Source organism: Xiphophorus maculatus, chromosome 11 (genome assembly GCF_002775205.1).
Source record: "Xiphophorus maculatus strain JP 163 A chromosome 11, X_maculatus-5.0-male, whole genome shotgun sequence".
Classification (NCBI taxonomy): domain Eukaryota; kingdom Metazoa; phylum Chordata; class Actinopteri; order Cyprinodontiformes; family Poeciliidae; genus Xiphophorus; species Xiphophorus maculatus.
In genome coordinates, this window is record NC_036453.1 from 27,054,563 (window position 1) to 27,077,225 (window position 22,663).

At 42.1% G+C, this 22,663-nt stretch overlaps 1 protein-coding gene across 16 annotated transcripts in view; it reads left to right on the forward strand.

Annotated features, from left to right (window-relative positions):
- Nucleotides 1-22,663, forward strand: part of auts2 (AUTS2, activator of transcription and developmental regulator) — a 346,673-nt gene that overhangs the window by 315,337 nt on the left and 8,673 nt on the right. For 11 of the 16 annotated variants that reach the window (XM_023342134.1, XM_023342133.1, XM_023342141.1 and 8 more), the window contains 3 exons: nt 17,252-17,801; nt 19,228-19,511; nt 21,978-22,210. In XM_023342134.1, coding sequence (XP_023197902.1) covers nt 17,252-17,801; nt 19,228-19,511; nt 21,978-22,210 — 1,067 coding nt within the window. Of the gene's footprint in view, nt 1-9,301; nt 9,520-17,251; nt 17,802-19,227; nt 19,512-21,977; nt 22,211-22,663 lie in introns of those variants that run through there. The other 5 variants (XM_023342137.1, XM_023342145.1, XM_023342132.1 and 2 more) reach the window with 3 other exon arrangements.

Sequence of the window (22,663 nt, forward strand, 5' to 3'; positions counted from 1 at the left end):
GATTGATTTCAGGGGAAATGTAACGAACCGTAAGAACAGAATTCTCCTTATTTAGGTCCAACCTCACCGACTTTTTGTTGGTGGGGGTGTTTCAAGTGATAGTTTGTGTTTTGTGTAACGGAGCTTTGATTGAAATTTGGATTAGCTAGCAGCTAATTCCAGTAGGAACAAAACTAAAGCTGAATTACCATCTTATTATGTAATGTTGTAAAATAAACTTTCTTTGGAGCTTTATGTCATATCGTAAAGTTATTCCCTCATCAAAAATGTATCTGGAGTGTTTCTTTGATTCTTTCGTGCTATAAAATGGCGCTATGTGTTTGGAAAATACACATATAGCCCCTTTAAAAATAACTATAGTCTCAAAAATGTTGTTTTACAAACCTTTACCTCTGTAACATTTTCATCAACTGCTATTTACACAGAAGCTGCAGATTTTTTTTAAATAGAAAATGGAAGTAGGAGGCGGTGCGCCACCGGTAATCTTCCTGTGTGAAACGTGTACTGAGAAGTGAGCATCTAAACCGTTTCCAGTCAAAAACAGCACTGTCTTGAATCACAATATATAACATTTTTTACTCTTATTTGGTCTAAGGCAAAAATAATCTTTATTTTATTTTAGCCACCGTGTTTTTTGTTCCATGTCACCACCTCATGTGTTGACATGAAGATGCCACCAAATAGAGGAAAGAGTTGGAGGTGTTGAAAGCAGCACTCTCCTTGCCCCAGGGGACGTCCCCTCCCCTTCACCAGCAGCATTCACTGATCCAATGTGGCATTAGCCAGTCTCCTGCCAACTGTGCAGCATTAACAGGGTCAAAGCACCAAACACAGACACACACACACACTAGGACTGAGCCATTCCCAGCTCGCTGTTGGCACGTTCAGGCCAATTATGCCTGTATCGTTCTTTGGTCCCTGTGGCTAAGGTGACATTGCCAAAGAGCGAGAGAGAACCGACCACCTTAATGAGGCCACATGGTACCTCGAAGGTGTGTGTGTGAATGCATAAGAGAAGGAGTGGCAGCCTGAAATGAGCCTTTTATTGTGAATGTCTGTCACTCCTCACGGCTTTTTCTATCTGTCCCCATGTTTTCTGCAAAAAATAATAGTTCGACTGAATAACTTGAAGCCTCTGAAGGACTGGAATTAACATGACAAATGGACTTAAATTGTTTAACCTTTAAGAAAATGTTTGAAGTTTGACAACTAAGGTGAGGTGCTCAGCTTTATAAGGTAACACATGAAGGTAGATCAAACAAAGCAGCACAGAGAACAATGACTGAAATGATTGTTCGGATCGATCCTGATTAATCAATTGTAAAAAATTTTAGAATGTCTAGTAATCAATTCATTGTTGACTAGAGTATATAGCCTCAAATTGGTGAAAGAACAACATTTTTGAGAGTAGTAATTAAGCCAAAACTGCATAAAAATATGTACAATTAGCGTTTAACATTTAAAATAAACATTGTCTGTAAATTCTACCCAGTACTCCTCAAGTGGCACAGTTTTAGTTACACTTGGGTCAAATTCTGCAAAAATAATAAATAAAACTAAACCCATTATACTATCCATTTATTAATCGGTTAATTGAAGTAATAAGGTCAGCCCTTGATGTTAAGTCGAGCAGAAAGAGATGACTTTTTCACATGTTGATTTTAGAAGTATTTTTTTTAAGCTCCACATGCATCCTTTGCTACAAACGATGCATGTGGGATTTTTATAGTGTGGCCTTTGTAATGATGCTCAATTCTCATCTCTCTCCACTGCTCGGTCCCATTGAAGTGGATTTCCCAGGTAGATTTTCAACTAGGCCAATCAGCAAATAGAAGGAAAAGTTGTGAACGATGATGTTGATTTTCTTCGCTGTTTTAGAACTGGGTAAAATTGGGTAAACTTGCTAACCAAAGCAATGTTTTCTCAACGGCCAAGAAATGAAAGGTTATTACCAGACTACAATTTGTTTTTTGTTCTGACCGCAGTGAGGGTGTAACATTTGTTGTACCATACCAACCCTACATTAAGTTGTACCAAACTCTACATCAAATCTTACTACTCACTCAAAACTGCATCATCCAAAAATAAGCATAACTTGTTCAAAGTCAATAACAGGGGCAAACCCAGTAGCAAACAGCCAGTCAGTATCAGTTCAAATTCATATCAAATGTTGTAGTAGACCTTCCAGCAGCAGATACCCACGCTTTTCCATTTGTGATCACCTCACGCTGCAGAAATCCCCAGGTTTGAATATCATTAGAGCCATGCTATGAAGTTTGCTCTGTGCTGCATGTTAGCAGGCTAATTAGAGCAGCTTTATGTGACCCACCTCACTACTGATGGTGATGCTGATCTGAACAGCATCACCATCATTTACAACAATTTTATGTTGTAAATGGACCATACATTCTGTGCCTGTAATAAGTTTGTGACACTTACTGTTTATTGCAGAATAAAAGTTGTTTCCACTGAAGCAAACTCATTATTTGGAGTCTGTGTTTACTGTGAACATAAGTATCACATATAACATAACTTCCTAATACAGACCTCCTCAATAAATTTAAGTATTGTTGAAAAGTATATTTATTTCAGGAACTTTATAACTAAGTGAAACATTTTATATAGATATTTACAAACAGAATATGTGAAAGACTTTGTTTCTGTTATTTGTGATGATTTTTATGACATAAATAGGTAAAAAATTTGAAAGTGATTTTGGCAAAAAAACAACAACGTAGTTTTAAAAAGTTACTTATAATCGGACAAGCGACACTCATTGGAACATATATATTCTAATTTATTGAATTAGTTCGCAGATATGCATATATATATGGAAATATTTCCCTAAAACATAGCAATGATTTCAGTGTTATTACATTCCTAGCACAAAGCAGCACTCCCCCTTCCAATCCAGTGGTGCTGTCTGTTGTAAGAGAAGATGTTCGGTGGAGGGCTTTTCCTGCTCACTTCTCTGATGCCACAAGAAAGCAGAGAAACTCTAAAGACAGAAAAGTTCAGACAGAGCAAGAGCACAGAGACTCTGATCAGGATTGATGAAAGCACGGCTTTAATTGCTCCCACTAGAAAAGAGGTTAGCTTATTTTTTTTTTTCTTCCCCCTTCTCACCCCTTCTCTGATTCTCATAAATATGCAGTGCAGAAATAAAGCCCTGATGAGCCTCGGGGCAGATTAGAGACGGCTGCAGAGCAGGATCGTGGTTTGTTAGCAGAATTCTGTAGATCCCTTGCATGTGTTTCTGCCCAGCACACACACACACACACACACACACACACACACACACACACACACACACACACACACACCGACATGGCTTTCATCCCGCTCAACCCACATTTCATTATTTGGCCACAGACTACTGTCTCTGCTCAATCAGCCATTAGGTGTGCTGGGAAGCCGTAGCTGGCAAATCGCGGCTCAACATCCCCCCCTTGTGCCGGGTTTGCTCTTGTCACCACCCCACCCCATCTTGAGCAGATTGGCTGGAGACGACATGTTTAAATTGTGGTGGGTGTTTTGCGTGTGTGAGTGTGTAAAGTTAGAGCATGTATCCTGGAAAAGAATTGTTAAAGCATGTGTATTTGATCTAAACAAAGCAGAATTTTCCATTTTATCACCATCTTTTTCGTACGTCGTCACAGGCTTTTGGCCTCCGTTCTTAGAAGCCTGCCCAGATCTATCAACATCCCTCAGACTGTCACCATCTGTTACAGATTAGGATGCTTCTGGAGGGAGCTATTTGATTTCAGAGCTCTAGCATCCCCTCCTTCTTCCACGTGTCAGATTTTACTGTAAACAGTGTCAAACAAAAACCAAAATCCCAAAAGTGGAAGGCCGGGAGGGAGGGAGATTGTTGCTTCAGCATGGACGGTACGTCTGGTTTAGCTCTCAACTTGCTCAGATTAGGCGGGGGAAAGTTATGCCGGGGCGTTTAGAGGCAAAGCTAGGAAGTCATGTTCTCTAAAGCTGGAGCTCAAACAGTTTGCCGAGCGCGTTGTGATGCATGAATCCCACCCCTGCTCCGTTTGACACTAGCTAGCCTGTCTGAGCCCGTGTCTTCACTGAGGAGGCCGCGAACAGAGCCCGCATTGTCCCCCCCCATCTCCCTCCAAACCAAAGTAACCCAAGCTCAGGGTTGCCTCTGCCCAAAGGGGGATATCAAGTTGTTCTCTCCCCACCAACACCGCAATCCTAGCTTAAGCTCCGGGGCTTTAAGAGGGAGCAGAGAGGCAGCTGACTGTTTGGACGACGGCGCAGTTCAAATAAACAGCTCAAATCCCCCCACCAACACCAGCCCTCCCTCGCCAAGTATTCCAGTCCCACAGCCGTAGCTCATCGCGGTGGAGCCTGCCAACAGCTCTCAGCGTGTTTATGGTGTTCTGCTGAAAAGCCCGGTTGATGTGGCCGTTCGGATGGTTTCTTGAGAGAGCAGCCCAGGAGTGTCAGACAGGACGGCGAGAGCTCGGGGCGTTCTCTGCCGTAACGAGCGGCGCTTTCGTCGCCACCTCGACGACGTCGTACGCAGCAGCTCCGAGCTTAAAACGTAGCAAAAGCTGCTGAGAGAAGAGATGGGTAGTAGCACCTTGGGTTCAGCCCACCTCCCTCCCCGAGGGTCTCACTAATCTGGCTGCAGCGTAACCCGAGCGGGGAAAGGGGTAATGAGACGGCACTTGACAAACATGCACATAGACACACTGGCTGCCTCTGTAATGTCAGCGAGGGTTTAGGAAGAGAAAGGCCTACATGCAAATTGATACTTGGCCAGATTTGCAGCCTTTCGATCCTCACGTCCGAGCTATTACCCCTGAGGAATGGGTTTTTCTGAAATCGTTTTAACATCGAGTACAAGCTGAGTTGAACCCGATCTTTGGAGGCTGCCTGATGGCGCTGGTACAGATGTGTGTAAAATCAGTTGGCCCATCTGAGAGTGAAAAAGAAAGAGGCCCAGATTGATGACACTCTGGGGACAGATTTCTCTTTCCAACCCCTCCGTCTCTCGCACTCCCCAGTTGGAAGGATGATGCTGTGAATGTGTGATCTCTCTCTGGTTCTAGGTACTGAGGTGACAACAAAGTGGTAGAATAAGACAAGCAGAAAGGTTATTTACTTAATACTTAAGTCAATTGATTTCTTGGATAATCAAATTTTTGGTTTTGGATACAATTTTTGGAAAAATTGGATTATTTTTCAACTCCTTTGGTTTCCATGGTCCAGACTAGTGATGTCGTCTTGTTTAACAAGAGTGTTTTACAGTTTCGACTTTGAATTCAGGTAAACTGTACAACATGTAATGGTCAGGCAAAGATTTCTTTTTTTACAAGAATAAAGACATGATGTTACAAGAATACAGTCATAGTAATCAGAGAATAAAGTCATGTGACAGTAAAATCAAAATAATATGAGGATAACGCCTCATTACCACAATAAAGTTGTAATATCAGGAGAATAAAGTAAAAAATTCTTAATTCAAACAACTTTTTTTCATAATTTTAAGATGTTCTTCTGATAAAATTGCATCTTTATTAATACTATAACTATATTCTTGTGATTAAATAAAAAATCTTGTAGACGGGCCCTAATGCTCTGGTGTATACCTCACAGACGGGACGACTGAAATAATATTTGAAAATATTTCCTGTCATTTGTAATTTCCTTCTAAGAATAGAAAGCAAAAAAAAATGGAATAAAATTGGACATTTTATTTTTAAACAATATCAATCAGCCCTAAATTGAACAATATCCAAATGCCCAATAAATGTCTTGACTGAGCTGGGTACATATTTGGTATAAAATCTAATATTGTTTATATTTTGGTATAAAATCTAATGTTTATATTTTGGTATAAAATCTAACATTGTTTATATTTTGGTATAAAATCTAACGTTTATATTTTGGTATAAAATCTAACATTGTTTATATTTTGGTATAAAATCTAACGTTGTTTCGACCTCTGTCTCTTCCACTGATCATAACGGTCAGAGATCAAATCCCCGACTTCATTGTCTTTCTGCTCTGGTTTCTAACCAAAGACTTTAAAAAGGAGTGGCAAAAACAAATTATGTTGACAAGCAGTTGTCGCTTGTCAACAAGTGTTAGTGTCATCCTGGTCATGTTAATGTGGAATATCATTTCTCCTGGCCGGAAACTGAGCGGTTAGCATATCATGACAGTCATGAGACGGCCTCTTCATGGATATCTTGGGTTTACATTTACTGCATGTCTTCCCACCTTCTCTCTGCTCTTTTTCCTGTCTACTTTTAATGTTGGAAAAATTGGAAAAAGGCCACTTTCGCCAGCCAAAAACAGATTATAAAAAAAAGAAAAAGAAAAAATTTTGGATGGCATTTTTCTTGAGAATAAAGTATTTTGGAACTGAATTTAGGCACTTATTCAAAGTTTCAAAACAGGTCGGTTTTAGTTTGATGAGCATGATCGACAGCGCCAAGACCCTCCTCCTAGCTCTGATTGGTTGTTTCTGACATCGGTGTATTTCTGCAGATAGCTGTAGGACCTCAGGGAGAAAGGAGAGGACATTGATTTTTTTTCACAGACTCTCTGTCTTGACTAACACATGGTGACAAATATGTAAAACATCATATTGTTTATAAAAGTTAGATACTACAAATGAAGAATGAAACCTACTGGGTTCCAATAGTTGTCAAGTACTAATAAAACATCTTTACTATGTTAGTTACACATCAGCACATGTTGTTTTACATATTCAGACTTTGGAAGTCCACCCAGGGTGGCATTGGGACTGATGATTGGTCGCCCACTGTGACTATACAGATGTGGGTGGGGGACAAAGGGTTGGCTGTTTGTAACTAGCTGCGGGTTTTTATGAGCATGTGGCTGTAATTGAGACTAGGCAGTTGTGTGTTTGAAGCCTGTTGGTTCTGCTAACGACTGGCTATTGTTTCACCAGACTGCCAGAATGACTGACAAGAAACACGTGTTGCAGCGCCAGTCGGTGCGTGGCGAAACGCTTGGCTTCAGCCCACACACTTCTGAAAATTCCTTTACTCCAGAAAGTCCAGTTGCTGTTTTCAGGATGTCTTTACTTTCATCCTGGGTTAACTTTACCTCATGCATGGATTAAGAGGGTATCTTAATCCATGTGTTACTTTAACTACATAAACATGCCTATAATGTGTTTGTAGAGCAGCTTTAACACAAATTCATTGGCGAAAGAGGAGCTGGGCAAGGACAGAAAAGTTGGGCGTAGTTGCAGTTATGGCAGGTGTATTTCACTACCTTTGAATAAAACTGTACCACATTCAGATGAATTCTGAATGCTAACAAAAAGGCTACAGAGAACAGAAATGTACAGCTTTGTAACAACATGTACCAGTTCATCGACTAGATTGGAAACTAATTAGTATATATTGTCAAACCTTTCCTGAACATAATGTAATTACAGATATAGACATGAATGAAAGCTGTCATTTTATGTTGTATTTAAATAGGGCAGAAATATATGTTAAGTTATGAGATGAATTACAAAGATGCACCAGAAATTGTTTTCTGGACAATTTCAGAGCTCCGGTTTTTGTAAACCTGAATTAAACAGATTCCAGTTTTTCTTTTGAACTATGAGAAAATATAAGAACATTAAAAAATATATATACTTTTTTCTATCCTGATGAGTTATGAATCATTTAATCAACAAAAATAATTACAGAATTCATTTACTGAGCTGTCATTAGCATTCTTTACTAGCAGCATGGTTAGTTTTTTTTAATTAAATGTATGGATTCTAGAAATTACAGATTCTTACCTTAGCTCAAATATGTCCAAAGTGCTACCAACTGAGCTGCATAATATTAGAAATTTATTAAAAAATCTTGCAATGGCGATAAGGTTGGTACATATTGTGACGATATCAAACGTGATATCTGCCTTTTTCTTCTTTCCTGTCTTTCTCATCTGTCCTTTCACCTCTCTGTGACCTTTAGCATGTTGGGTAACGTCATTAGTGTCCATTGTGAGCATCTGCTGCCACGAGACTGCCCAGCTGACTCTATGTTGCATTAATATGTAAAATGCAAGTTTAGACTGCTGAGTGCTATTCCTAGTATTGTCTTTCAAAATTGCTAAACAATAATATAACCATAGCAACTGATTTTATTGCAAGTTGATGTTTTACTTTACATTTCATAGGGATCAACCAATGTGAAAGTTTGGGCTGATATCAATATCGGATGTTAATGTTGCTGTTACGGCAGATAACTGATATTTATTAATAATATTTATAGATAGGTATATATGTATAATTCCCAAACCATTCAACATGACCACACTATTGCCTCTCTGCTTCAGGTAAACAACCACAAATATTTAGCTGCATCACTGTCATTGTTACTGTACATAACAAAATAAATACCACATGACCAACCCCGTCCCTCTTCTGAAAGACATGCACAAATTGTTCTGAGATGGAAATAAACATCAGCTATTAATTTCAGCATATTTTTACTTGCCAATATGCTAAAAAATAATTAACGTCCAATACCGGCCGGTGTCAATGTTAACGCTGATATATCATATATCGTGCATCCTTAATATTTTAAGTGTATTTCGTTACAATAGGAAAAGGCTCGTTGACTAAGTGAGATACAGAAAGACTCTATGATGTCTTTATTTTGGGAGAAGTTGTCTCTCCTCGCTATCAGTGACACGAGACCAGGAGAGGGTTTCCATCTGCTGGCTAATGTACAAGTGACATGTAGGGGGTTAAATGGTCTGGTCTACTCCACAGCTGCCTTGTCTTTCATGGCAGCTTTACACCACTCTGACAGGGTTTGTGTGTACTGACCCATTGCTGTGAGCTGGATGGATCTCACACATTACATGCTACTGTTATTTCAAAGCCTCAGTGAGCCTGGACATGACAGCCAAACCTGTAGAGAATCTGTCAGCTGCCAGCTTCAAGCATCCCCCCCCCGAGAGCTGCCCTGCGCAGACCCCTGCCGGGAGATGTCTGGTCAGCTTTCCACCCCGGCCCCTCTGCCGGTCACCTGTGCCAGCATGCCCATCATCGAGTCCCTGTCCCGGCTCTTCTCCATTTACTCTCCCTCCAACCTGACCTCACACCCTAAGGGATATATAAAGATTTGTTCTCAAAAAGGACAGCTAGAAATGGGACACCTCTGATCCTACATTCTCATGTCCACGAAAAGACGGTGTTGTTGGGGGGTGAGAGGAAAGGGGTGGAATGATTCCGGGAAAGGTGATCAAACATTAAGGCCCTAAGAGAATGCTTGAGGTGGCGAGAGTCTCCTTGTGGTGTTGGGGTCCGAAGCTAACAGTGAGGATGAGAAACAGAGGCTGTTAGGAGCCATTACAGGAACAGCTGTAATCAGAGACACTGTGGGTGGAAGAATATGTTCGCCGCGGTTCTCTGTTAGCAAATGTGTTCTTTATGACTCGAGAGAGAGGAGACAAAAGAGCGTTCCGTCTTACCAGGCCGTATAAATGGAGCACAGATGGATACTAGCAAAGGTAGGAGGCAGAATAGAGCAAGTTTCTTTCCCTTTTCTTTCTGCTCCTTTCTGTTACTCGTGCATTTTTCTTCAGTCTATGGCCCTTTCACTCTGTCATACAGAAAATGTGTGTAAGTGCTTGTTCTTTGTGGTCTGGCAGCTGCTCTTCTATGGCTTTTACATTTGTCAGGGAAGCTCAGAACATTCAGTGGCTTATGGAGACCAATTACCCAAAATTGCAGCCATTTCACGGAGGATAACACTCCCAGACGGTGTATCTACCTCAAGTCATGCATTTGTGTGTTGGTTAACCACCCACTCTGTGCTCCGTGACATCACAGCATTTACAGGCACTATTTTTACATGGATGTGCACTTGCTTCGGCTTCCCAGCTTGTTATACAAAATTCATAACCCAAATGAGAAAGGCATGAAATATAAATGTTGAGAGTGTAAGCCTAACTGCCCCACTCCACTTCCCCCATGCTTTTGGCCTTTTGAGCAATCACAGCTTGTTAAAGCAGCAGTTTGTGTTACCGCCAGGCGATATCAACATGCTGTGGTATTCTCGCTGAAAAACTACACATGTCATGCTCTCGCAGCCAGAATAGTTGCTCTACTCAACTACCACATCCCTCCCATAACGCCAACTTTATTTCTGTTTAGCTTTCCACTCTCCTTACCTAACCACCCCTGGGAGTCGCTAATAAAACAGCTTCAGTCTAAGACCCTCCACATGGCAGGATGTCCAGGCTGTGTAACCCTGCACCCCCCTTGGCTCTAGCTGTCGAGAGCTGCTGACATTACATAGTCTGGAGTCTGCACCCCAAGAACCCTGAACTCCTATTTGGAAATGGACGGACTGCATGTTTCGAATGACTCCTCGCCGAGGGGTTCTCTGACACTCTAGAGATGAGGGAGAAGTATTGCTAAAGGCGATGTTGCTACTCTTTTAAATTTAAAGGTGTTAATGTCTTCAGAGCTGAAGAGGAAAGGTATAAGGAGCTAATAAATTGGATATTCTCTTAGGGCTTTGGCTAGGAGAGCACAGGGAAAGCTTCCAGATAAAGTTACCGGCCAAGAACTGCAGTTCCTCATTATATCACGAGCCTGTACTTTTCTACTTTACATTAGCATTTACCTAAATATTTTGTTAGCTAGTCACTTTCAGCATAGCTGGTCAAGTGAGGCGAAGTTGGTTTCTCAGCAAAATTAGTCACCGAATCAGTCCACTTGCATTTTGGCCCAAAATGTAAAGAAGATGATCCTGTATTTTTGAGGACAACGTCATAAATACAGGACAACCTTATTCGGCGCTGACATAAAAAAGGATGCTAAGTTTATTGTGAAATGTTCCGATCAGCTCAAGAAAGCTCAACTAAGTTGCCTTAGTCGAAGGAAACTTCACAGCAATACTGTGTGTGTGTACCTAATAAGCTGGGCACATTTCTGCAAACAGTGGCACAAACATATGTTGAGGATAGCCGAGCAGGCTGTGTTGTGTATTGTCTATCTTGGCAAGCTGCGACAGAAAGCGGTGGCATGCCGTTTATTGTTTTCCTCTGTGTGGGAGGCAGGGAGTTCTGTTAAACATGTCTGCCATTAATGCAACTGCAGGCTTCATTAGGAAGAAACAGGAGCACTGTACCTCATCAAGGAGCTCTGGGGGAACATACGCTATATAAACCTCTCCCGAGGTCACACAACCATCTACACTTGCTGCTCAATTACAACCCTAATGTTGTCGTCAAACAAAATATGGAGGAAGTGGACGAGCAGGCTTCAGGAGTGATTTCTCCCCTCAGAAACTGAATTGTTTTCATGCTGAAGCTTGAGGACAAAATGTCTTCAAGCATTCTGCAATATTAGAGACGATGAAACCATTCGGCCAGAATTTATGGAACCAGTTTCTGATAGCCCAGTACAGAGGGGAGTCCTGATTGTAATTACTGTTTACCGAGACACACTGATGCAACATGGATTCTTATTCAGTGCGGCGGATATTTAAATTGATTCAACCTGAGCAAACCGTGTCTGTCTGCTTCTCAGCTTCCTGCAGGAAGTGTGTGTGTGTGTGTGTCTGTGATGCGAGGAGACAGTGCAGCCTCAAGGCGGCCCGTTGTTTATCTGCTTTAAATCCTGCTACACTTGGTATAAGCAAAAATGAATTGATTCGGGATCAATATTATATCTGAGGGGTATGGGCCGGATTCTGCTGATGCTCACGAAAAAGGAAGTGAGATGGAGAATCGCAGAAATGTTTCTTGTGACAGTGAACAATTGGACCTTTGGAGGTTTCTGACAGCTGACGGACAGCTCTGGTATCTATAGATGCCAGCACTTTCTTTTTGAAAGGCATTTTTATGCTGTACAATGTCATACCCTAGATTACTATCTGGCAACCTGGGGGCGTTATTTCCCCTTGGCTTTCGTTTTGGCTGAAGGAAACAGAAGTTACACTGACGTGCTAGTTACGCTTAATGAATTGGTAACATCCATATCCTGTATGTTAGATGCTGTTTTATATAATCAGTGATACCTGCTACATATATTTGATGATTACTTACTGAGTGAATTACAGTGGACCCCCACCTATTTGCAGTCCAGGATTCATGGATTCACCCATTTGCAGATTTTTCTATGGAAATTAACACCAGAAATTTGCCTATTTGTGGTTTATTTCTGAAATATTCAATAGAAAATGCAGCTGAGGAAGCTGAAAAACCTTTGCACAATACTGCTTGATTCACTATTGGCTGGCGTTTGCAAAGCAACGAATCCAGGAGCGTCATTTATTTTCCTTGACACTGTAGACGTTAGCTTCTGTGGTACATCTGGTGTTTGAACTAAATGTAACTGAATAGTTAAGTTGCAAGTGGCTAGCTACCAGAAAAACCTGGGGTCCACTGTGCTGTCAATCCATTACCCTGCTATTTAAAAATGGCTGAAAAAAGGAAACATGTCTTTAATTGTAAGCTTCAATATCCCAAAAACCAAATGACTGAAGCAGGGTGTGAAAACCTTTACCACTCATATGTAAGTTAGGAATGTAAGCTGGAGCCAGGTGGTACTAATTAAATGAATTGATTAACTGAATACCAAGCATTAGCCTCACCTTTGCCTATCTACAAAATTCCGCTCAATACTCATTTCCCTTCAGTGTTCTGTCTGGGATTTGCCCCATTGAGCTCAATTTCTCAGGATGCATTTCATCAGAGAAAAGGAGGAGTTGTGAATGGTGATGTTGAGTTCCTGCGCTGTTTTTTGAATTGTAGTCTGTCTGTAGTTGTAGCATGGCAATGGCGGCAGAGGAAGTGAACGAAGCCATTCAGTCCGTGTTAGCCACGCTTCCAAATATTGAGCAACTAAAGTCAGCAAGAGGAATGTTGAAGATGTTTTATTGCTGGCTAAGATGTCATTCAGCTTGCCACTTCTCTCTTCCCAGAGAGGGATGGTAGCAGATTTTTCCTTTATTGAGCTGGTAAGATAAGGACCACAGGCCCCAACACTAACTCCATATCTGTGACATAGACACACAGTAGTCAGGGCTTGGCTGCCAGTCCTGTCCCTCCTGTGGTATGTGTTAGGTTGTTGGTTTTGCATGATTTAAGCTATGTGACCCCTGCTCGGTTGAAATTCCATAGTCGAGTACGCGGCCGCGGAATGCGTGGAGGCGCTATTTCAAGGTGAAACTGACGGAAGGAGTGACGGCCAGGACAGGAGGCTTGGCGTGTCACAGAGGTCTCTGCAGCCATCAATTTGTCAGAATGTCACCAGACTCTGAGCTGGTTGTAATAACCCTGCACATAAACACACATTGAATCCCAGGGATAAGCAAAGCGGTTTTGGCTCAAGGTGATCACTAATGTATTTTGTAGCGAGACAGGTGCTTGGCTGAAAGCTGTTGGTGTTATTGGAAGCTGTCTATTAATTATTTATATAAGGTTGTCTGTTTCCAGTGATGACACAAATGCAATATGCAAAATATTTAGCTGTTCTCATTATTACCACAGTGCATGCCGAACTCGTGCTGGCATGCACTGCCTCTTGTTGCTCTGTGGCACTTTGTGCAATGAGGGTTTAAAATGTGTCTCTTAAGTGGCAGCTTGCTAATGAAGCTCTGTAAACTGATCAATATACAGACAGGTCTTTTAACCCTGAAGACTCAATATAATGTCAGCAGTAGCTAAATGAATTACTAGAACCTATTGGTATATGCAGTAGAATGGGAATCTTTAGCTGAAGTCCTGGATCTATAAAAGACTGTCAGGTTTTCCAAATCCTGAATGTTCCACAGCAGGCAGATGTTGAAAGCTCAAAAAGATGCAACAGAGATACTTTTCTGTTCTCTGTTCAGGTTTACTGCCATCTTCTGAAAGTTTGACTCTCACACTTGCTCCTTTGCTCCCTGAATGAACAGTAGTCATGGCTGGAAAATAGTTTTTAAATGGCTTCCTACATTTCTGTGTTTCCTTTGGTGTCATTTAAGCACCTCACTAGATATGTTTCCATCCAACTGTCATGTGAATGTTTAGCAAACTTTTACAATTTTCTAAAAGGAAATTAGGAATTATCATCTACTGGTTTGGAGCAAACCAACCGGGATATGCAAACTGTGATTATGTCCAATGTTGACACTACACGTGGTAGTGGCACAATGATAGCAGCCAACAAGATAAACGTTGGCTACATCACCCCTTCTACTGAAGAGTGTTGTCAACATAGTCTACTTAAAGATCAAAGAACAAGTGGACTTTTGAGTTTCCAGTCAAATGGAGACCAGTCTGGAATGATCAAGCTGAAAGTTGGGCAAATTTAAAAAAAAAATTTACCCCTCCAGGGGGCCTTTTGTGGGCTCTTGTGTCCCTTATATGACAGTAGGCTGGCAGGAAACGGGGAAGGAGAGGGGGGAAGACATGCGGCAAATATCGTCGGGTCCGGGAGTCGAACCCGCGACGGCCGCGTCGATGGCTCAAGGCCTCCAAATATGGATCGCGCTAACCACTACGCCACCACGGCACGCCCAGGCAAATTTAATTTTAACCTGACATTAAAAAACATCCTAAGAAAGAGGTAAGAGGTCTCTGTGCCTTTTCGATGCCAGTTTAAAAAGGTTTTACTTTTCTTACAGGCATATTGGTTAAGCTGCTGTGTACCTTTGAGTACATAGGGAGGTACAGCTAATAGTGAACTGTTGGGCATGGCTTACCCTCAGATAATGACTCATACCTCCCAAGTCTATCACTGTGTCCCATGACATCCACCCCTAATGAAGGGCTTTCCTGTTCACTCACACAACCCCAGCTGACCGTCCTAAAGTCCTCCTGTATCTCCTTTACTTCTAAAGTCAGGCTTTTCTCTTTCTGACCACACACACAAAGCACACACAGGCCTCATTTTCCCGACTATGCTCTGCCAAGCGACGTGAACTAGTTAGAAACTGCATTACCACTGAAACACTGAGAAACAGCAAGGGCTCTCTACGTTCTGAAGATCCCAAGTGGGAATTGCACTTATTTGTTTTCAGGGATGAAGAAGACTGACAAATGAACCCCCGTGGGAGGGAAGCTGGCGGATACTACTCCTTTCTTCTCCGCTCTGCGCGGCCCTGGAGTGTTCATTATGACCAGAATAGACACCTTCTTTTTAGCGTGTTAGCACATTCTCAAAACAAGCCGTGGACCTCAGGGACGCCGGGGTGCAGTGGGAGAGTTGGGAATTCCTCTTCTCCCCCGTCTGCCGCGGTGAAGTTGTTTGCCGGCAGCAGTCTCTCTTGACCGATAATAACATTTGTAAGTGGAGAAGATTGACGTGGATTAGGGAGACTGCTGCTGGGCTTACTTGGTTGCTCATGCACATGAGGGCCGAGTGGATAGTTTCGTGCTGAGATGGTGCACATGACAGGAAAGAAAAAAGACTCTGGGTAACTTTGAAGCTCAGGATGTGCATTTTGAACAGTTGCTTGTACAACTAACCATGTCTGGTGCAAGAGTCAGTGCGTCCTGATTCTGATCTATCAACAATGGCCTTCTCTAACCGTTACAATCAAAACAACTTTCTTTGAGCTTTACATCATGTTATGTTATTTCCTCATAATTGACTTGATTCTTTCATGTGTGTTTGAGAAATCCTTTAATTGTTTCAACCGCCTGGGTGCACCTAGCGCTGCCTTTGAGATGAAGCTCCTCCTCTGAGCTGCAGTATCCAAACTTTCCAGCTTCTGCCTCACAGATTAGCCCTCAATGCAACTCCTGCAGTCTGCTCCTTCAGACTAGCCAGCAGCAATTAGCAAACACCTGGTAGAACTGTGCATCTGCTGAGCTCATCATACGAGCTAAAACATTGCTAAAGGGTTAACAGAGGAGCAGTGTTGTGATGACTTCCTAAAAGCAGCTTCAGAGAGAACATCGGTTTTTAAACAGACCAATTTTGAGCTGTTAATTTACAAAATCAAAGTCATATTTGATATATATAGCATTTTTATAATGACTGAAGGTGATATAATTACTTGATTGTGCTCTAAAATGGCACCATGTGTCAGGAAAATACAATATTGCCCTTTTTAAATTACATCACCACCTGTACATGGAGCTGTGAGTCCTTGCTGTGCGTTTCTTTGCTAATGACGGAGCCCGCTCCCGGTGGAGTTGGGCTGGTGGGAGAGGTTTGTCAGGGAGATGGAAGCCCCCAGTGACAGCTGGCTGCTGTCTCCACCCAGGGGACCTGGGGCCCGTATACACCTTTTTGGCAGGTAAAGGATTTAGTTGGCTTCAGGAAGTGGTGGGGGAGGAGCCCCTTGCCAGAACCCCATGAGACCCCAGGAGCGTTAATTACAGTTTATGTATGCGCTGTCATCCCCCATGAGCCTCTCTGCCTCTAGAGCTGACTGCTGATGTCTGAGCACTTTGTTCTGTTGGATGAGGTCCCTGCAGAGGAATACCCTGGATGGAGCTTATTATCTATTGTTCTGTGTGGTTTCAACAGCACAGCCGTTATTAGTCTTTCGCTGGATTAATTTGCATGTTGGTGCTTTTAATAGCATGTTTGTTGCAATTATTGACATTTTATCAAACAAAATCTCACCAGACTGACTAGAATCTTCATACATAATCAGTTACTTCATACTCCGTGTTTTTAACCTAACCTTAACTTAACCATTGCTCCTTGTGTAACAGCTATAACCTTCAGTGTTATTACATATCAGGGCTGCAACTAATGATTATTGTAGTAACCAATTATTCAGAATACTAATCAATTAATCAGCAAAACATTTGACACATTCTGCAGATTTTTAATTTAACCACTTAATTTTTTAAATACAAAATAAGAAATACATACAAAATACAAATAAAACATTAAACTTTCATCATATGGATCTGTTTGTGTCTTCAGTAAAGTTGGTGATGATGATGATGATGACGATAATGACTGCTTCTCCATGTTTTTTTTTAGCCAGATGCAAGGAATTATTGTTTAAAAATTATCACCTGTTACTTTTGTTACTTTTTATAAAAATGAATCGTACTGATTGTAAGGGAAGTAACAGTGAGTAAAGTTTAAACTAAAAATATACTTGCTTCCAATGCTTATCAGAACTGATTAAGGGAACACAATTTCATGTCAGATATCTATTTCATCTCGATTATGTATTTATTCTAGTTCTTGTTCCCTGTTTATATCAGTTTTGGTCCAATCCTTGTTACTGAAGGTGTAATTTTTTTCTGCTTCGTCTCCTTTGTGTGTTTTTCATAGGTCCAGATTTTGGCATCAATGCTCTCTCCACCAATGGCAGCCAGGAGCCTCACGGCCCGGGCCTCCTCAAGGTGTCAGGCCTAGAGCGGAGTCAGGAACGGAGCCAGGAGAGCTGCAGGGACCCTCAGCCTCCTGAATCCAGCATCTCAAGTCCAGCTCTCGCCCTGCCGCAGCCCGAGGCCTCCGTCGCCCAGACCCCAGCCCCTCTTCAGACCCTAACAAACAGCTCTGCCCAGGTTCCGACTCCGGCCCTGCCTCTTCCACGCTCTGAGGCTCTCCCCGCCCCTCGGACCCCTGCAGCCCTGCCTCTTGCCCAGAGCCAGGAGACCTCACCACCTCCTCTTCCCCGACCCCAGCCACAGCCAGAACACCGGACCCACACTAGGCCTCAACCAACAACGAGTCTTCATCCGCACCCTCCGTCCCCCGCCCTTCCGACCCACAACCCCCACCAACAGCACCCCAATCAGGCGGGGCCTCATCGGCCCCCATCACGTTGCCACCCCAGGCCCCTTTCTGCTTACAACGGCCTCAACCTCAACGGCCACAGGTAATGCATCAAAACATCAAGAACTCAACATTTCCACAAACGCTGAGCCGAAAGCCTGTCAGGCCCGGCTGATTTAAGCTGGTGGTGTCCAAACTTTTTGAACTTTGTCTAAAATCTCTGAGTTGAATGCACTTTTTTCCCCGTTAAAGAAATGCTAAGAAATTATAAATCTTTAATTTTTGTGATTTAAACATGCATTATTTTTCAAAAAGCAAAGTAGAAATTGACCATTTCTGCGTTGTGTCAAACAAACCAAACCCTTTGAAAAAGCTGCTTACCTCTGAACAAGACATGAATGCAACTTCCTTCTACACAAAATATGGAGTGGCGTCAGATTTTAGCGGTTGTAGGATTTTTCATTTGTCTTTGGCTCGTGGTATCTTTGGCTAATACTCAGAATCGTGATCAGCCAAAATCGGAATTGGCAGGTCAGGCTCCTTGAAGATCAGTAATTGCTGATCAGCCAAAAAACTGCGATTAGTGCACCCCTACTTTGGACACCCCTGATTTAAGCTGTCCCTTGGCTAAGTTTGACATTCCTCAGCTGTGATTTATTAGAATTACAGCGTTATTTGTGGTATATGTTTCAGAATTGAAATAGCCATATGGTCTAAATATCTAATTCCTTCACTTTAAGGATTATTTTCCCCGTATTACATAAAGCCTATTGTAGCGTTCCAATTTATCTGTTCAGACAAAGCATAATCAAGCTTGATTTATTGTCCATGCTAGTCCACTGGGTCCTTTACGGCTGTTGGTAATCTAAGACTTCTTCAGAACCAACTCTGTCCCATCATCAGCTTTGCCTCACGGGCTCCTGGGACTTGGCTTTGCCCGCTCCTCACTGCGCCAGCTCCAAAAGCTTGCCAGCACGGCAACACGGCCTGGCACCCGCTGTGAATAATCACGGCCGGCGCCCACCGAGAGGAGTGAGCGCTGCAAATGAGCTTTTAGGCTCAAAGCAGGGAGCTGCGGAGACGCAGGCTCTGTGACTGCCCCTGGGGAGAACCCACACATACCACAAAAGACTGTTTGCTAACATGCTTGCGCACGCTCTCTATCCCTCTCATCCCATTTCTGATGCACATGTTCCCTACCTGGCTCTAGAGGAAGTGCTAGCAGGAGCTGTTCAAAGACAGATGCTCAATCTGTTGTCTGCCAGCGGCGGTTTATTTGCATCCGAGGGTGTTGCGAATTTGGTGTTTTCACAGATCCGGTTAGCCCTGGATTCTGTGAAAACACCAGAGTGAGGCAGGGAGGAGATTGTAAATGGAAGGCAGCGGAGGTGTGAAAACAGCGTACTGGGAATTGAATGTGGAAACAGATGGAGACGCGGGGATGTGCAGTAACAAGTGTTAAATTTGACTAATCGTGCCTGGCTTAACTTTGGCTTCCTTCTTCCTGCTTTTTCCATTTCCACCACCAGCAGCAGCAGCAGGAGCAGCACCCCAGGCACCAAGCTGCACGGATCCTCCGCTCCCGCCTTGCACCTTCCCAACCAGCCGCCTGCTCCGGCAGCTGCCACCTTCCCTCTTTCTCTGGCGGCCAACCAGAGCGCCCCCAACAGCTTCCCCTCTGCGCTGCAGTCCTCGCCACATCCTCATCACCCCAATATGTTTGCGACTCCAGCAGCATTGCCTCCACCACCACCACTGACATCGAGCACCCTGCCAGTACCTGGACATCCCGCTCCTGGGAGTGCCTATTCAGGTAAGCTACTTTGGAAACAATGTCGCCCTCAAGTGGTGTGTCAGGGGACTTTCCCATTAAAAAACAAACAACCTTGCATGACATTTGAAATGTTTTCAGATTTTAAAGCATCTGATCTAGAGATATTAACATCTGTATCGTTCCAGATATTGGGGAAAAATAAGGACAGATCTATTCAGTGTAATTCTATGCTATCTGCTCTCACAGGTAGTTTTTACAAGCCACCTTTGTGCTTTTTTAAGGAATCTAGACTGCTTTTGGTCATCTCTAGTGGAATATCTAAAATGTTACGACTGATTCAGACAAGCTGGGTTGTTGTACACTGCTCAGAAATGACTTAAAACAAATTTTTAAATAAGAGAGGTATTTATTACGTCTTTAAATACATAAAGAGGAGGAGACATAAAAGGTAGGGACTTGGCCACGGTGCCATAAAACCAAGAACCACCACTGTACAAACTGACAGCCAGGGGACTTTGCAACAGTCAGGTCAAATGTCACGGCACATTGAAGAGTGTTTATTTCCATTTTCACCAGCAAAAATATTCATGAGGAAGAAGCCAATTTATTCAATACAGAATAAATGGACTTAGATTTTGCTAAAAAGATACTCATGAAGCGTTTATGAGGAGAAAATTCAACCAAATAAAGTTAAAAATTAAAATATATATCGCAACAATTCACAGAGGAACAGAAGTGAACAGGTTGTCCTGGAGGAGAGACACTCTCTCATGTCAGAGTTTGTTGAATTCAGGAGAAAAGCCGTTGATTACTTGGACACCCATTCTTTCTCCACAGGCTGCATAAAGATTATTAGAACAGCAGATGCTGCTGCCGCAGAGGGGCCGCGGAGTGTCCAATCACAGCGTTTGACTAGTCCTGCTGTCAGACAAACCGCATCAACTTGAGCTTTGCTTAAATTCAGCAAGACATGCTGATGATTGTGTTCATTTCCTGCTTCTTTCTTTAGTTTAATTTTTTTTCATGGTTTTACATCTTCATGTGTAATGCAATGATGTTTTTACATGTAATATCATACAAGCCATAGGGAAAGTGCAGAAATGATGACTCTGGAGCAGTGTTAATAATCTAATATATCCTTAAGTGAAAACAACATATAATATTAGGATTGGACTCCTTCCAATATTGCTGCAATATATCTGTTAAACCAGCAGGTTACGATATTAACGAAAGTTATCCTAGGTGCAACTGAAGACTTTTCTAAAAATGAAAGTTATATCTTATTAATTTCTTCAGCTCACATTTGAAGTGTAGCAGAAAAAAGATTGGAACAAAGTGAGAGAGATAAATAACATAAAATCACATACGTTAATGTATGCACTGTTCCAAAGCACTGACAGGTTGCAATAAAAACAACAACCTTCAGTGTGGTTGTTATTTAGAGACCAGGTTCACACTAGCTATTATTAGCATCAGTGGGGTGTTTAAAATATTGGAGAAAAGCAGAGATATAAGAGGCTTCCAGAACTAAAATTGTATTTTATACCACATGTTACATGTTTGTGATTCGTTCAATTCAGAGAGACTTTTAGCAGTTAGCTGGAAGACTAAATGTAGTGGAACATCCTGGACTTGGAAGCAGCTTTAGTAATACTGGCTGCTCTAAACTCAGTCATTGCTAAGTAAATTTGTTTAAGACAGTTTAAACTTCTACTCTATTATCATTCTTTGTTTTACAGTTAGTCAACTTTCTCTCACACGCACAGTGTGACGTCACCTCTGCTCGTAGCATAGTTAGTGACCGTGTCATTCCACAGTCTATCTGGAAAGCACGATCTGTACCATCAACTTATTTGCGCATCTGCTGAAAGTGATACTCCCAGGTGGATATTTTTATTTCTTTTTTTCTGTTTGTATTTCATTGCGATCGTAAAAATAGAGTACGAGTTAAAGAGAGTGGCAACAAATAGATTAAAAAACAGTAATACAGGCGGAGTAATAAATTTGCTTCCCATGAACAAATGGGATACAATTTTGTACAGTCTAATAATAATAAGTCTCATTAAAAAATGTGTGTATTATAAAGGTAGAGGTCTTATTTTGGTGGGTCCACCAGAGGGCGCATTGATGGCGTTACAGTCCAGCGAGTCCAATACACAATTTTTCACTGAAGTATATTTAAATTGTGACAACCATTATACATTAATTAAATATGTATTTTATAGCAAGTAATATTTTATTTAATAACAGAAATCAAAGTATAATTTTACAAATATTGTATAAATCTGGCTTGAAATTCGGAACTTTGCATCTTTAAATAATAACGTTTTTTGTTGTTCTTTGGTGAGTTTGTTTATTATGGATTATATGTCTGAATAAAAAGTTTTGATTGATGAATATTCAATTATCAAGCCAATACCAAGTGTGTGTCCGTTTAAGGAAACCTCTTCCTTAAAGTCACCTGATTAACAAACCGGCTCTTTCTCTCGACTCCCTCGTTTCCAGAACAAGACCTTCTCCGTCAGGAGCTCAACACCCGATTCCTGGCCTCTCAGAGTGCAGACCGCGGCGCCTCGCTGGGCCCACCGCCCTACCTGCGAACAGAGTTCCACCAGCACCAACATCAGCATCAGCACCAACACACCCACCAGCACACGCACCAGCACACGTTCACGCCCTTCCCCCACGCCATCATGCCCACCCCAGCACCACCTATGGTGCGTACCCCAACCAGAAATGTGAGGATAAGTAGAACACACTGTTGTTGGGTTCAAGAGTTTTCATGCCTGTGTTTTAATGATCACTGTTATAAAGGGAGGAGGGTGAGGGTGGTTTGTGGTTGTGAGAGCAAAGATTTTACACCATGTGGACATGGTGTGCCAGCAGCATGCTGCGGTGAGCTGTGGGGAACTGAGGGTTCCGTGTCGGTTTCTTCTATGATGACCATGTGTTCGCTACAGCAGCTCCTTTATTCTCCCAGAAAATCTCTTTTCTTTCTTTCTTTTTTTTTAAATTTTTAACTGTTTTCTCTGGCAAACTCTAAAACTCCAGGCTTTGAATGCTGTTATTTTCTAAATTGGAAATAAGTCGCCCAAAGCATGTTAAGTTCAGAGCCAGCTTTCAGAACATAATACTCTTAATTCATTCTGAATTTAATGACATCATTTGGTCCCGTTTGGGGGTTTTCATTA